Source organism: Peromyscus leucopus, chromosome 17 (genome assembly GCF_004664715.2).
Source record: "Peromyscus leucopus breed LL Stock chromosome 17, UCI_PerLeu_2.1, whole genome shotgun sequence".
In the NCBI taxonomy this organism is placed as follows: Eukaryota; Metazoa; Chordata; class Mammalia; order Rodentia; family Cricetidae; genus Peromyscus; species Peromyscus leucopus.
The window spans coordinates 55,488,826-55,503,084 of NC_051077.1; the positions used below are offsets into that span (position 1 = coordinate 55,488,826).

The window sequence follows — 14,259 nt, forward strand, 5'->3', positions numbered from 1 at the left end:
GTTGGAGAAGGCGGAGGGGGAAGGCGGGACACACCGCAGTCTGAGGGCGGAGGCATCGAAGAGGAGCAACCTCCTACGGTTTACGGGGCGTGGCTTTCGTTCACGTCCCGCCCCCATCAGTCCCTAGTAGCCGCCGGACCCGCCCCAGTCGGATCCGAGCGCTTCGCCGAGCCGCTGCGACCTGGCGATGGCGTCACCGCTGCCCTCGCTCTGTCTCTGCATCGCAGTCGCGCACCTAGCGGGAGCGCGAGGTGAGATGCCCCGGGACCTCCCGCCCTGCGCGCAGAAAACGGGGTGGGAGGCATCTCACGAGCTTCGCAGAAAGCGGCGGAAAGAGACCTCTTCCATCCTCTCCCGGGATAGAGCACCAGGCCAAGGCTTTGAACCCTAAATCGCCAGGTTTCGAAACCTGTGCGAAGTGGTCGGAGCCGTCCCCCCGCGGGCTGGTGACAGGCCCACTTCTCAGAAGACTGGGGCTCCAGGAAGAAGGGGTTCGCCTGAACCCGTCACTCCTCCTAGTCCATCTTGGAAAGTTGGAGGCCAGAGAAGCCAAGTACTTCTCTGTTGGGACCTTGAGTCCCACCTAGAGAGCCCGGGAAGAGTAGAACAGGAGGAACTTCAGGAAGAGAACGCAGCGGTCTGCGTGCAGACTCACTGCCGAATGCATGCGACTAAACTTGTGTTTGATGAACATTTGGGCCTGGAGGGGCAGAGTGGGACATAGTCACCCAACCGCTGCAGAGGGATAGGGCTTCAGGGTCCGCTGCTAGTGATGGGACTAGCAGCCGAGGGGGTGGCGCTGCAGTCCCCAGGGCTAGAGTTCAGTTTCCTGCCCCATGAAACGCAGTGGTCACGACTCCCTTGTCGCACCAGAAAGGGGTCTCAGCAGTGCCCATCTTGCACCTCCTTGCACTCCCACAGACGCCACCTCTACCGAGGAGCGCACTGCAGCCGCCCGGGGTCTTCTAGGACGGCCGCCAGACCCCAGCCAGCCCTCGCCAGCCCTGGAGGACTGGGAGGGTGAGTCGCCTCTGCAACCGGCCTGTGTGACCTGGGCCTGGTGGGGTTATGGGGGAGGGTGGGGAGAGTGAGGAGTCCTTGGACATCGCAGCTCCTGGAAGCCCTGACCCAAGGGCCCCAAGCTGCAGGGGCTGGAGGGAGGTGGGAGCCCAGGCTCAGCCCGCGCGCGGTGCCCGCAGAGGCCAGCGAGTGGACGTCGTGGTTCAACGTGGACCACCCGGGAGGAGATGGCGACTTCGAGAGCTTGGCCGCCATCCGCTTCTACTACGGTCCCGCGCGCGTGTGCCCGCGGCCGCTGGCGCTGGAGGCGCGCACCACAGACTGGGCGCTACCGGCCTCCGTGGGCGAGCGGGTACATGCCAACCCAGCACGCGGTTTCTGGTGTCTCAATCGGGAGCAGCCGCGAGGCCGCCGCTGCTCCAACTACCATGTGCGCTTCCGCTGCCCACTGGGTAAGGGCGCGGCCGGTGGTCCGGGGCGGGCGGGAACATAGAAAGTATGACCCTGAGGAGTAAGGCCCAGTGAGAGCAGGGCCTGGATGTCCACCCAGCTGGGGCCGTGTGGGCATGGCTTCGATGAGACATACCTATCACCCTGTGGGCATTGGTTTGAGGGGAGGAGCTGGGCCCAGGTGGTACGTGGTGCATGCCGGGACCCCATAGGCCCATCCTGAACAGCTCAGTGCTGGGGGATGGCTTGAGCGCCATCGTGTTCAAGACCGATGGGAAACAGCAGGGCTAACCAGGAACGCACCTGGCGGGACGCCGGGGTGGGCTCTGCAGTACCATCTGCCGGGGGAACCGGACTCACATAGTCCAGAGAGCCCACTGCGGGGGTGAGCCTCACTCACTGCGGGGGTGAGCAGCTCCACCTCATCTTCCCCCTTGCTCCGCAGAGGCCGCGTGGGGCGCATGGGGCGCGTGGGGTCTCTGCTCCAAGAGCTGCGGTCCAGGCCGTCGCCTGCGCCGCCGCAGCTGTCAAAGCTCGTCTGGGGATACGTGTCCTGGGAGCCCCCAGGAGGCGCAGAAGTGCGTGAGGTCCCGGTGCCCAGGTAGGAGGGACAGGGCCTACATAAGGAGCCCCGAGGGCTGGGCTAGTTGAAGTGGGGGCCCTGAAGGGCAGGCTAGTCAGTGGAGAAGCTGGGGACACAGGCCGGCCTAGAAGGGTCCAATATTGGCAACCGCTTTCCTCCTTTGCCGGATTGGGCCGTGACTGCGCACAACCGAACGCGGTTTCACTGGGTGTAGAATCCTAGGCCCTGAACTCGCTGCAAAGAGACCATGCAAAGGGGTAGGTGGATGCCGGGCAGGTCTGGGCAGACTTGAGGGTCATTTCCCCCGGTGTACACACAGATAGCCCTGTGTGCAGACTGAAGCCAGCGGCACACTCTGAGTGCGCCATTCAGCCTCCGCCTGTCCTGCTCGCCCACGCAGACACGCGCTCACACCTTGGCAGACTCGATGCCCAGGCCCTCCCAGGGCCAGCCAGGAGGCCAGCCAGGAGGGACTGGAAATTCCACTCGGGCCTGGGCTCCACAAACATGGTCTGCGGACAGCTGCAGCCAGGCCCTCATAGGGTGGGGGCACGAGGTGGCCAATGGTGGGGACCCCACCCCACCTGGCGCCTCTGCTCTCGTTTCCGCTGTAATTTTCCATCTCGCGGAGAAGCAGCAGCATTGGAAGTGAGACAGATGCTGTCCAAGGCAGCCCCTCGCTCCCAGCTCCTGCCTAGGTGCTCCCGGGGATGTCCTCGCCATCTTTTATGAGTCGCCTCTTGGGGTCCCTTCCTTGGAGTTTCCTCCCTGCGTCTCTGGGCCCAGCTTCCTCCCCCTGGTCCAGCTGTGCGCACTCATCCCTGTCTCCAGGCTCACTCCAGCCACACCAAAGCCCCAGGGGAATCGATGGGGGCGGGGTTTACATGTTTGTTGAATGACTGAGTTCTCTTGCCCTCGACACCCCATGTCCCCTAGGGTGTAGCTCTGACACCTGCGGGTGCCCTGACCACATCCTCTTGGCTCAGTGGTCACCCCGTCTGGGCAACAGCTGGCGGGGCCAGGGTCTTCCTTAGAGCCCGACCTGGCACAGTAGCCATCAGTGACACCCATGGAACCTTCCGGTGCCTGGAGTCTGCGCTGGCAGCCAGGCCAACGTCAGTGCCCAGATGAACGGCTTCTCTGCGGGGACAGCCCAGGCCCACGCCAACAGCTCCAACTCAGCCACGGTCACCATCGTCCTTAAAGAGTTAGGTGAGTGTCCTTGCAGCCAGAACATGGGAGTGAGGGACAGAGGAGGACGTTCCAGGCCAAGGGGAAAAAAACAAGACGTGACTCACTTGTTGACAGTCCAGGGTGAGGCGGGCTGTCCCTGAGAGAATGGGAGGAAAAAGGGGTCTCTGGGCTACAGCAGGGTCGGAACTTGGCCATCTCCTATCCCCTCAGGGAAGCCATACCTGTTAAAGCACCCTGAGTCCCGAGTGCGAGAGGCAGGTCAGAAGGTGACCTTCTGCTGCAAGGCTTCGGGGACCCCCATGCCTAAGAAATACTCCTGGTGAGTGTCTTCACCAACTCAGGGAACTGGGCCGGCGCTGGGTTGGCAGGAGTTCTGTAACCCTGTGGTACTTATAAAGCCTAAGGCGCGGTGATGAACACAGGATCCCAGCGCTGAGGCAGGAGGATTGTGGTGAGCTTGAAGTAGTGTGGGCTACATGGTGGTGGGACCATGTCTCCGAAGAAGAAAAACAGAGCAGGCCTGATGGGCCAGCCTGTAGAGGCTGGAGGATCAAGAGTTCAAAGTCAGCCTGGGGTACACAGCGGTGTCTCAACAAAACAAAAACCCCCCAGGAGGGAATGAATGCCCGCCTCAGTTTCTCCTTTGTTCAGAGTGCAGAGAGGCCCAGGAAGAAGGCAGAGCTTCAGGAAGCACCTCCCTAGCCCTAGTAACAGAGCAGTCGGGCCACCATCCCTAAGATCCCTGCAATGTCATCCGCCTTCTTCAGGTTCCACAACGGGACGCTGCTGGACCGGCGCCAGCACGGGTCCGGGCCGCATCTGGAGCTCCGGGGGCTTCGCGAGGCCCAGGCGGGGGAGTACCACTGCAAGGCCTGGAACGAGGCTGGCGCCGCGCGCTCCCGCGCCGCCCAGCTCACCGTGCTCGGTGAGCCGCCCGGCCTCGCCCCACCTGAGCCCAGCCCACGCCCCCAACCTCAGTCCCCCTCCCTTGACCTGGTTGTGTGGAATTCCCAGCTCCCGGCCAGCCGGCCTGCGACCCCCGACCTCAGGAACACTTGATCAAGCTTCCGGACGACTGTGGCCAGTCCAGCGACAGCCCCGCCTACCTAGACGTGGGCCTGTGCGCGGACACGCGCTGCCGGGCCCCGTGGGCTCCAGCCCTCGCTGTGGGACGCGGGCTCTCGCTGCTGTTCAGCGCTGCGCCTGGAGAGCAGGGAAATCCGCTGCTCCGGCTACGTGCTCCCGGTGAAGGTGGTGGCCGAGTGTGGCTGTCGCAAGTGCCTGCCCCGTCGGGGGCTGGTGAGGGGCGCGTGGTGGCTGCGGACTCTGGGAGCCCCTGCGCTTCGCCAACATCCTGCTGGGCCGCGCTCCCATCGGCTTCACCTCCTACCAGGGCGACTTCACCATCGAGGTGCGCCGGCCACCGAGCGCCTCGTGGTGACCTTCGTGGACCCGAGTGGCGAGTTCGTGGACAGCGTCCGCGTGCTGCCCTTCGACCCCCGCGGCGCCGGCGTGTACCACGAGGTCCGTGCGCTGCGCAAGGCGGCCGCAGTGCTGCTGGACGCGGAGCGCGGCGGTGCAATCCCTCTGGCGGCGCGGAGGAGGCGGCGGCGGCACCGGCTCTAGGCGAGCTGGTCTTGCCGCCCGGGACCTTCCGCTACCCGACGGCCGTCCCTACGCCGGACCAGTAGAGGCGCGTTGTCACCTTCGTGGACCCTCGTGACCTGGCGTCGGCGTCCGCGGCGTCCAGCGACCTGCGCTTCCTGGACAGCTCCGGCGAGCTGGCGCCACTGCGCACCTACGGCATGTTCGCGGTGGACCTGCGCGCGCCTGGCTCCGCGAGCAGCTGCACGCGGCGCGCGCGGCCGTGCGCGTGGACGCCGAGCACGTGCGCATGCCCGGCCACGCCGAGGCTCTGGCGCTCTGGTCGCTGGAGCCGAGAGCGGCCTGTGGGAGGTGGGGGGGACGAGCAGGGGGGAGGCGGCTTCCGGCGCGAGGAGGTGGCGGCGCGCGTGCGCAGGGAGGAGCGCGCGCGTTCCTCGTGGGCGCGCTCACCGTGCGGCGAGCGCCGCCTCTTCAACCTGGACGTGCCCGAGCGGCGCCGCTGCTTCGTGAAGGTCCGCGCCTACGGCACGACCGCTTCGCGCCCGCCGAGCAGGTGCAGGGCGTGGTGGTGACGCTGCTCAACCTGGAGCCCGCGCCGGGCTTCACGGGCAACCCTCGCGCGTGGGGCGCTTCGACAGCGCAGTCACCGGGCCCAACGGCGCGTGCGTGCCCGCCTTCTGCGACGCCGAGCGGCCCGACGCCTACACGGCTTTGGTGACCGCGACCCTGGGCGGCGAGGAGCTGGAGGCCGCGCCGTCGCGGCCACGCGCGACCGCAGCGCGTGGGCGTAGCACAGCCCTACTTGGAGCGCCTCGGCTACCAGCGCACAGACCACGACGACCCAGCGCTCAAGCGCACCGGCTTCCGCGTGAACCTTGCGCGCCCACGCGCGGGCCGCGAGTCCGAGGCGCGCGGGCCCGTGTATCCGTGGCGCCGCCTGCGCGACTGTGAGGACGCGCCGGTCACCGACAGCCACTTCCGATTCTCGCGCGTCGAGGCAGACAAGTACGAGTACGACGTGGTGCCGTTCCGTGAGGGCGCGCCCGCCTCGTGGACCGGAGACCTGCTGGCCTGGTGGCCCAACCCGCAGGAGTTCCGCGCGTGCTTCCTGAAGGTGCGACTGCAGGGCCCGCAGGAGTACATGGTGCGCTCGCACAACGCGGGCGGCACCCACGCGGCCACGCGCGGCCGCCTCTACGGCCTTCGGGACACGCGCAGCGTGCGCCACCCCGAGCGCCCCGGCGCCTCGGCCGCCTGCGTGGAGTTCAAGTGCGGCGGCATGCTGTTCGATCAGCGCCAGGTGGACAGGACGCTGGTGACCGTGACCCCGCAGGGCAGCTGCCGCCGCGTGGCCGTCAACACGCTCCTGCAGGACTACCTCGCCCGGCACCCGCCGCTCGCTCCCGACGACGACGACCTAAGCGCCTTCGCTATGCTCGCCCCGCTCGACGCGCTCGGCCACAACTATGGCGTCTATACGGTCACTGACCAGAGCCCACGGCTGGCCAAGGAGATAGCCATCGGCCGCTGCTTCGACGGCTCCTCCGACGGGTTCTCCCGGGAGATGAAGGCGGACGCGGGCACGGCTGTCACCTTCCAGTGCCGTGAGCCCCCCGCCAGGCCCAGTCTCTTCCAGCGGCTGCTGGAGAACCCAGCATCGGCACTGGGTGACATCCGTAGGGAGATGGGTCAGGCCACCCGGGGTGCCCAGGCCCAAGCCGGAGATACCGACCCCTTGGGCGTGCGCCCGGGACAGTGACCTGGTCCACGACCTCACTCCTCCGCCTCGCTTTAGACTCCGGTGTCTTCAGAAAGCCTTGCCCCATTTGTTCCCAGGCTTCCGGGTCCCCTCTCCTGCCCAGAATTTGGTCAAGACAAAAACTCCGGGATGGTGATGTTTTGGGCAGGCAGCCGTGGCTCTGTGGTTGTTACCTGAGGCCCGGCCTCACTCCTGCTGAGAGGCAGGTTCTGGCTCCCTCCCAGGCCCTGTCCTTGATTTCGGATGCCCTGGGTCGCAGCTGTTTGTGAGCTTTGTGGGACTCCCTGCCCCAGCTTTGGTTCTGAGGTCATATTTATTGAAATAAAGTTCCAGTGGGTGGGTGTGAGTGGGGGTCCAGGTTGGCCCCATGGAGTGTGGGGGAGGGTGCTTTGGGGTCCCCATGCAGTGGAAACTAGGGCTGCAGGGGGATGATGCCATGGTGCTTGGGAATGCCCTCGGCTTGGGGACAAGGTGCTGTGGGGCTCAATTAAAAATGCTGTATTCCCAACCTGTTGTGTCTTTTGAAAAGGACGAGGCTGAGTGGGGCTGAATGCTACACACAAGACAACCTGAGCGGGCTGTCATCCCAGCACTGAGCCGCTGAGGCAGTGGGATTCTGATATCCAGCCTGGGCTACAGACCCAACTCGTCTCAGAAAACCAAAACCCCCCAAACAAGGCTTGGGGGCACACAGAATCCTGGGTTTCGCAGCTCAGGGACCCCCAAGTGGCATGCTACACCTGTGCCAGGCACCTGGCTATGAGCCAAGGCCCTGAGCAAAAACAATAGCTAATTAACAGCTGCTGGCTGGGCCTGGCTAGGGGCCAAGAGCTATAGGACAAGGAAGGGCCCTGTTGGGGACCCCCACACACAGGTAATAGCCATACCACCATTACTGCCTTGGACCTCCTCAACAGAGTCCACTGTGCTGGCCTGGGTACCTTCATGCTGAGAACCAGCCATACTTTGGCCAACTATGCCAGCTAAAGGCACCATTGGTGCCCTCCTAGCCCCAGGGTGATGGGCAGTCAGGGCACGGCAGAATCTGCTCAAAACTCCAGTGGGGACTAGAGAGGTGACTCAGCGGTTAAGAGTCGCGGCCGATCTTCCAGAAATCCTGAGTTCAATTCCCAGCAACCACATGGTGGCTCACAGCCATCTCAGAGGGGTCTGATGCCCTCTTTTGGCATAAAGGCATACATGCAGATAGAGTACTCAGACATGAAATAAATATTCAAAAAGAACTCCAGTGGGCAAGCAGGCTGACTCCACAGCACAGGTGTGCTGGTCATGCCCCCATTTTCCAGAGAAACTGATGTCTGGGTTGTGAGTCCCAACAGGAGTGTGGCTTCCCAGAGACCCTTTGTGATCCCTGCAACTCGACCTGGAGAGAGTGGGGTCCCTGGGAGAAGGATCATTTTGGTTTGAGATCTCAAAACTATGTCGTCAAGATGACCTGATCCTCCATTTCCCAGTGCTGGGATGACAGGTGTGTGTGCCCGGTTTCTGTAGCAGCAGGGATGGAACCCAGGGCTTGGTGTACACTAGGCGAGCGCTCTACCAACTGAGCCCTACCCCCAGCCCCAAGAAATAGTTATAGAACTCTAACGGCCTAACTTCCTGGAGGCAGGGTCCTGTCAGGGAGTGGAGCAGGGGCTCCTCCTCACCCAGGGCTCCATACCCCTCTTTATTACCCACCGTGCAAGTCTGGGCAGCAGCCAAGCACACAGGATCCCCTTTAGGGTCAACTCCTGTGGACCCCGGTTCCTCCCCATGTGGCCACAGATGTTTCCACTTCAGACTCTGCTTAGGCCTGGCCACTCACGTGCTCCCCTGTGTGGCAAGCGCCCCCTGGCAGGGGTCATTTTCACCCATGGCAGGAACACCTTCCCGTACCCCGAGGGATGTGGGTTCCAGAGGGCCAGAAAAAAGCTGGCAAATCCAGACCCTGGCCTCTGAGGTGGCCCAGGGCTCCGCTGGAACTAGACAGGCAGCTTAGAGCCGTCTCTAAAACCCAGAGCTGTGGTCAGAGCGGCCTGGGGGAGCCCAAGGGTAACCCCCACCACTGCGGCTCCCCAGCAGCAGGAAGGGGAGCCTGCTGCAGTCCAGGCCCCTAATGAGGTGTCCGGCCCTCTTGCCAAATACCTTTCGTTGAGAAAGTGTTGGGGCTTCTTTAGTTGCCAGCTGGGTTTTAGGGGGTGACTGGCCTGGCCCTGGTCTCTTTGTTAGTGTGGGGTGGGGTCAGTGGAAGCCTCTCTCTAGCTGGGCCAAGAGGGTTGTGGACCTCTTCCCCTCTCTGCCTGTTCACTGACAGGACAGCATCCCCCCCGTTTCCACACGAGGAGGTTGAGACTCCAAGAGAAGGGGTGCCGGCCTGTGCTGCCAGCTGCTCTGGCTTCCATCTACCGTGGTGCTCAGACCCAGCCTCCCTCTTGGAACCTCAGCCACAGCTTCTGGAAAATCCATCACCCCCTCCACCCCCAGCAAGGCTGCCAGGACGCGCCCCTTAGCGGGGGGTGGGGTGGGGGGGTAGAGATCAGGGCCAAGACCCTTCAGAGACCCGGGTCCTGCCACCCTGAGGTCAGCTCAGGGCACAGGAGGCCCAACGTCCCGCCCCCGACATTTTAGATTTTATAATTTTAGAACCAGGGGTTCTTAAAATTCCTCACACTGTGGTGTAGAGAAAAATCTTGGACCAGTAAAATACTTAAAACAAGTCTGAAAACAGCAGACTCCAGGAGGAAGGACGGCAAGAGAGACGAGCACCGAAGGCGGCCGATGTGGCCCTGGAGACTGGACTTGCTTTGAGGGAGTGTATTGGGGGCCCAGGACTAGCTTTTCGGGAGAAGGGCTGGGTCCTCTTTCATAGCAGAAAGCCTCAGCCAGTGTGGACACTCTAACCTGGAGGCCACAGCAACTGACCATTTCTGTTTGGTTTTGGAGACAGGGCCTCATGTAGCTCAGGCTGGCCTCAAATTCACTATGCAGCCAAAGATAGCCTTGAACTTCTGATCTTTCTGCTTCTACAGGAGCACTGCAGAACAGGTGTGAGCTACCATGCCCAGCTAGGAACTGGGTCTTGAAGGATGCGTAAGGGTTTGGCAGGGAGGTGAGGTAGAAGGGCATGGCGGTGGCTGGCACAGCCTGCAGTCTGGAGGTAGGGAGCAGTTTCCAGAACAAGAGAGCTCCAGAGGGGAATTTATTCTTTCTTTCTCTCTGTGCATTTTGTACATGTGTGGGCAGGCATGCTTATGTCACAAGAGGATGGAGGTCAGAGGACAGCTTTGTGGGGTTGATTTTCTCTCTCCTCCTTCACGTGGGTTCCAGGCTTGTGCGTCAGGCACCTTTACCTGCTGAGCCGTCTTGCTGGCCCAGTCTAAGCTGCACAATTTATCAGGACCCCCCATTTCCCCATGAGCTCTACTTCACTGTTAGTATATGCTTCTCTGGTGGCATGGGGGTCTGTTCTTCCCACATGGCCCAGCACCCCCTCTCCACAGCTCAGTCCTGGCAGAACATCTCTGCCTCTTCTGTAGGGACCTTGTGGGCCTGGCGCGGCCCCACCACTCCCCACCCTCTGTCTCTCTCATTAGCCGCAGGGATGGGTCTGTCCTGGTCTCAGACCCCGAGGGCTGAAGCTGGCCTGGCAGGCACTGGCTCCAGTTAGTGGGAGATGCAGGGACACCACTGGGGGATGATGCCTTGGGGTGGGAACAGAGATCACGCCCAGGCCCCAGGTGGGGGCGTTAGCAGGTGATCAGGAGATCAGCCTGGGGAGAGAGGACTCCGAGCTGTTGGACATAGACATGGGGAGACAGACACGGCCTCACCCAGGGCCGCTGTCCAGGCCATAGAGCCAGTGTGTCCGTCAGAGCCAACATGCCTCTGTCTGTCATCAGGCCCGAGGTCAGGCTTTCCTGGCCACGCCCTATCTCTGTCCCTTACAGTCAGATATTCCCTCCCTTACCCCCCAGCACCTCTGGACCCCTAACTAGTGTCTATCATCCTAGGGCACCTGCAGGTGCACCAGGCAGGACACTGTCACCTCCAAGGAGCCCCATGCCTCAGGTCACACCACACCCACCTGTGGGGGGGGGGGCGTCACCTCAGCCTAGGATGCTGGGACCAGTGACCTCAGCGTCTCTCCTATTATGTCCTACAGAGTCCAGCTGCCCACAGCTGGGTGCACTGGGCACATCCCATCCTCTGAAGCCCAAGGATGGAGTGGGCTAGGGGAAGCCCAGGCCTCCAAGATCCCAGCTGCTTTTGCAGTAGAGACCAGACTCCCTCCCTGTGCTGACTCAGCCCTGGACCAGGCAGCGGCGCCAAACCTCAGCTATGTCCTCAAAGGCTGCCTGGCCCCAGACGGTGCTGGAGCACGCTGAGCCAGGCTGAGGACCAGCCAGGCAGAGGTGAGGCCACAGATTCCACTCCCTCTTCCTGCCTGAGGGTTTCTGGAGACATGAACCCCCAGAGGGCCAGGCTATCCCAGTCTGTTTCATGAAGTGCATAGGTTAGCCCACTATACACTATACATTCACGCTATAGTGTGAGAGCCTGTGTGGAACACAGATATACATAGGCATGCACACAGGGCACACCCTACTCCCAAGATGGCTACATGTAGAGCTGTGCTTAGATAATGACCCCTAGGAACCCCAGTCAGAAAGTCAAGGCAAAACAAAAACTCCTTCTCGAGGGGCCAGGGTCTGGAGGACAAAGTGTTTTCAATGTGGCTTTCAAGGGGGAAAGGGGTTTCCCAGACCAGACTCAGAGACTCAAGTCTGGAGTTTGTGAGGGTTCCAGGCACCTGAGTAGGGGTGTAGGTGAACTTTGATCCATGACTTTGTCCAAGGACCAGCCGCTGCCCCTAGGAGCTTCAAGTCTGGAGCTTGAGGCAAAGCCATGCTCAGCAGGAACTGCCCGGGTACGTGGACGTGACCTTAGCGCTCAAGCCGGCCCTCAGCTGCGTTAGACCTTGCCAACACTTGAACAGAAGCTGGTCACTGCCTGCTTGATGCCAGCTGGGACAGGGGCTTTCATGTGGCTCAGGCTGTCCTGGGACTGGAGAGCCTTCTGCTTTAACATCACCAGTGTGGGAGTAAAGGTGTGTGCCTATGTCCTAATGGATTCCTATTCCCAGCTGGGGAGACCGAGGCGGGGACAGCTGGGACACAGAAACGGGTCACACAGACAAGTGGGCCCATCGCACACAACCCTGGAGTGCACGCTCAGCCGGCTCCCACCCCAACCCAAACTGACTCTAAGGTTTAGAAGCCCAGCCCAGCACAGTGGCACATGCCTGTCCTTCCAGCACTTGAGAGGTGGAGGCAGAAGGATCAGGAATTCTGTCATCCACAGCTATTGTAGTGAGTTCGAGGCCAGGCAGAACTACATAGAGAGACCCTGTCTCAAAACAGAAACTATTAGAAAAGGAAATAACAGCTAAGTAGCTTTAACCAGGGCTTCTTGTAGGAGGAGAGCCTGCCTCAGGCTGGGCAGCCAGACCTTCTGGGAGGCCCCGGCCCCGGCCTGGCCCCGCTACTGTCTGGCCAGGCAGAACACAAACACGAAGTGGCTAGCCCTACGGAATCTAGGTTGTGGTCAGGCTGTGGCTGAAGAGGCTGTTGGAAAAACACGAGGCCCACGCGGCCAGGCCCAACTTCGTTTCATCCGGCAGGAGCGGCTGCCTGGCTGGGCACTGAGGAATGTCGCTGGCAGGCCACCTGCTGCTGGGCGGGGCGGTCGCCGCCCGCCTGATACTGGCGACCTGGGTGTCCTGGGATAACAGGCCGAGCCCCGATGCCCACCCCCGCCCCACCTGCCTGCGGCGCCCTCTACCGCGGAACTCACACCCTTGCAGCCCAAGTGCTCTTCCCACAGGAAGCGCTGGCATGCTGCCCTTGGGTCAGGAAGGGCAGTTCCACCTCCACGCTGCCCTCCCCCGACACCTGGGCTCTGCTAGTGTTCAGCCCCTTTGGACCCAGGCTAACAGTCACGCTTTAGTTATCCAACTGTGTGTTGGATGCTAAAGCATTTTCCTGGCTTCCGCTCACTGACCTCTCCCAGAAGGCTGTTCCTGTGACCTCCCCACACTACATACAGGGAAACTGAGGCTCAGAGGGTTTCCTTCCAGTCTTTAGATTGTTGGTTGGAGACAGGATTTAGTTTTTTGGGGTTTTTTTAGGTTGATGGCTCCCCCTGGTGACTAAAGACATAACTGCAGTCTGGGCCCTGCTTTTGGGTGACTCGGGTTTCTTCTGGCAGCGTGGGGCTTGAGTGCATCCACGATGGGTCATGAAATTCTTTTTTTTTTTTTATCATTAAGAAATTTTAATGAGTGAATACTGCAAATGTAATCAAAGAATACCACAAATTTAATTAATATCATGAGTGTAATTAATATCTTGAATGTAATTCATGCCACTGAATTGTGAACTTAAAATGATTACAATTGCAAATATTATGTTCATTAAAAAATAAGGTGGAATGTAATCACCATACATTATATGTGTGTATGAAACTGAAGACAGCGATGATCTAAAATAGAAAGTGGAGATGGTGTCCTGGGCCTGTGAGGATGCTGGGCCATCAAATTGTGTAAACAGGCAAATTGCATACTATGTGAATTATCTGTCAATAAAGGTTTTATAAAACGTAAAAAAAAAGAAAAAAATTTCTATTCATTTTACAGATCAAACAAACATCCCCCTCTCCTCCCTCCTCCCCCCCAGCCTCCCCCCCAGTCCATCTCCCCTGGGGAGTCAGCAGAGCCTGGTACACTCAGTTGAGTCAGGTCCAGGCCCCTCCCCCTGCACCAAGACTGTAAGGTGCCCACCATAGGCACCGGGCTCCAAAAGCCGGCCCAGGGCCATGAAGTTCTTGAAGGTCAAACCTGCCTTCTCCAGTTAGACGCAGGCTCTCTCCTACTCGTCCCTGCTGTCTCCGATTCCCCAGCAGGACTAACCATTGCTAGAAGCCCTGGCCTCTTCAGGCCTCTGTCTAGAATCCCCCAGTGAGGGGCTGGAGGCAGAAGTCCTTAGTAAAAATTTGCCAAATAGGCCAAAAATTTTGGTGGAGGAAGAGAAGTGGGAACCCCTGAACTTTTGACCCTCCCCTCAGCCAGTCCTGCTTATTTATTACCCCCACCACGACCTGAGGCTGGGAGCAGGGTGACAGGTCAGCTGCTGTCCTGACTCCATCCACCAGAGGGCGCCCTTGTCTAGGCTAGAGGCCCGTGTGGCTGGAGGTCCCTGCGCTGGTCCTCAGAAGGAACGCACTTAGTTAGTATTTTGTCCTGCAGCTTGCTTCTCCCCAGGCCCTCTTCTGAGGCATTTCCATACTGTCTGCATCTAATTTGCATGATCCCCTTATTTGTGTCACATTTGCATCTAATTTGCATGGCTCTTCTCCGCCCCCTTCCTCCAGCCAGTTTTCCTGAGGAATTCTATCTCACTCAGTTCTCCACTTAGAGGCCAAGAAAACTTGCGACCCCAGCAGGGTTCACAGGGACGTGGGGCCTGTCAACAGCTCTAGGATGAAGCTGGCTCTTGCCAGCTTCCTGGGGCAGCACCATTCTCCACCTATTCGTGTGCCTCACCTCACACAGAGAAGCTTCCAGAATCTGAAGCGTTGGCTGAGAAGGTGC

General features: G+C 60.6%; 1 protein-coding gene across 1 annotated transcript; it reads left to right on the forward strand.

The window, feature by feature from the left end:
• Positions 1 to 144: 144 nt before the first annotated feature.
• Cilp2 (cartilage intermediate layer protein 2) lies at positions 145 to 7,112 on the forward strand. The gene is given in 24 exon segments (XM_037211880.1): positions 145 to 251; positions 922 to 1,020; positions 1,200 to 1,472; positions 1,916 to 2,071; positions 2,990 to 3,025; positions 3,028 to 3,063; positions 3,066 to 3,131; positions 3,134 to 3,265; positions 3,458 to 3,566; positions 4,015 to 4,172; positions 4,262 to 4,384; positions 4,387 to 4,413; positions 4,416 to 4,547; positions 4,550 to 4,576; positions 4,579 to 4,659; positions 4,662 to 4,832; positions 4,835 to 4,903; positions 4,906 to 4,946; positions 4,948 to 5,083; positions 5,086 to 5,206; positions 5,208 to 5,377; positions 5,380 to 5,478; positions 5,481 to 5,631; positions 5,633 to 7,112. Coding segments are annotated over 24 exon segments (3,456 nt in total). The 5' UTR covers positions 145 to 187; the 3' UTR covers positions 6,612 to 7,112.
• Positions 7,113 to 14,259: the final 7,147 nt, after the last annotated feature.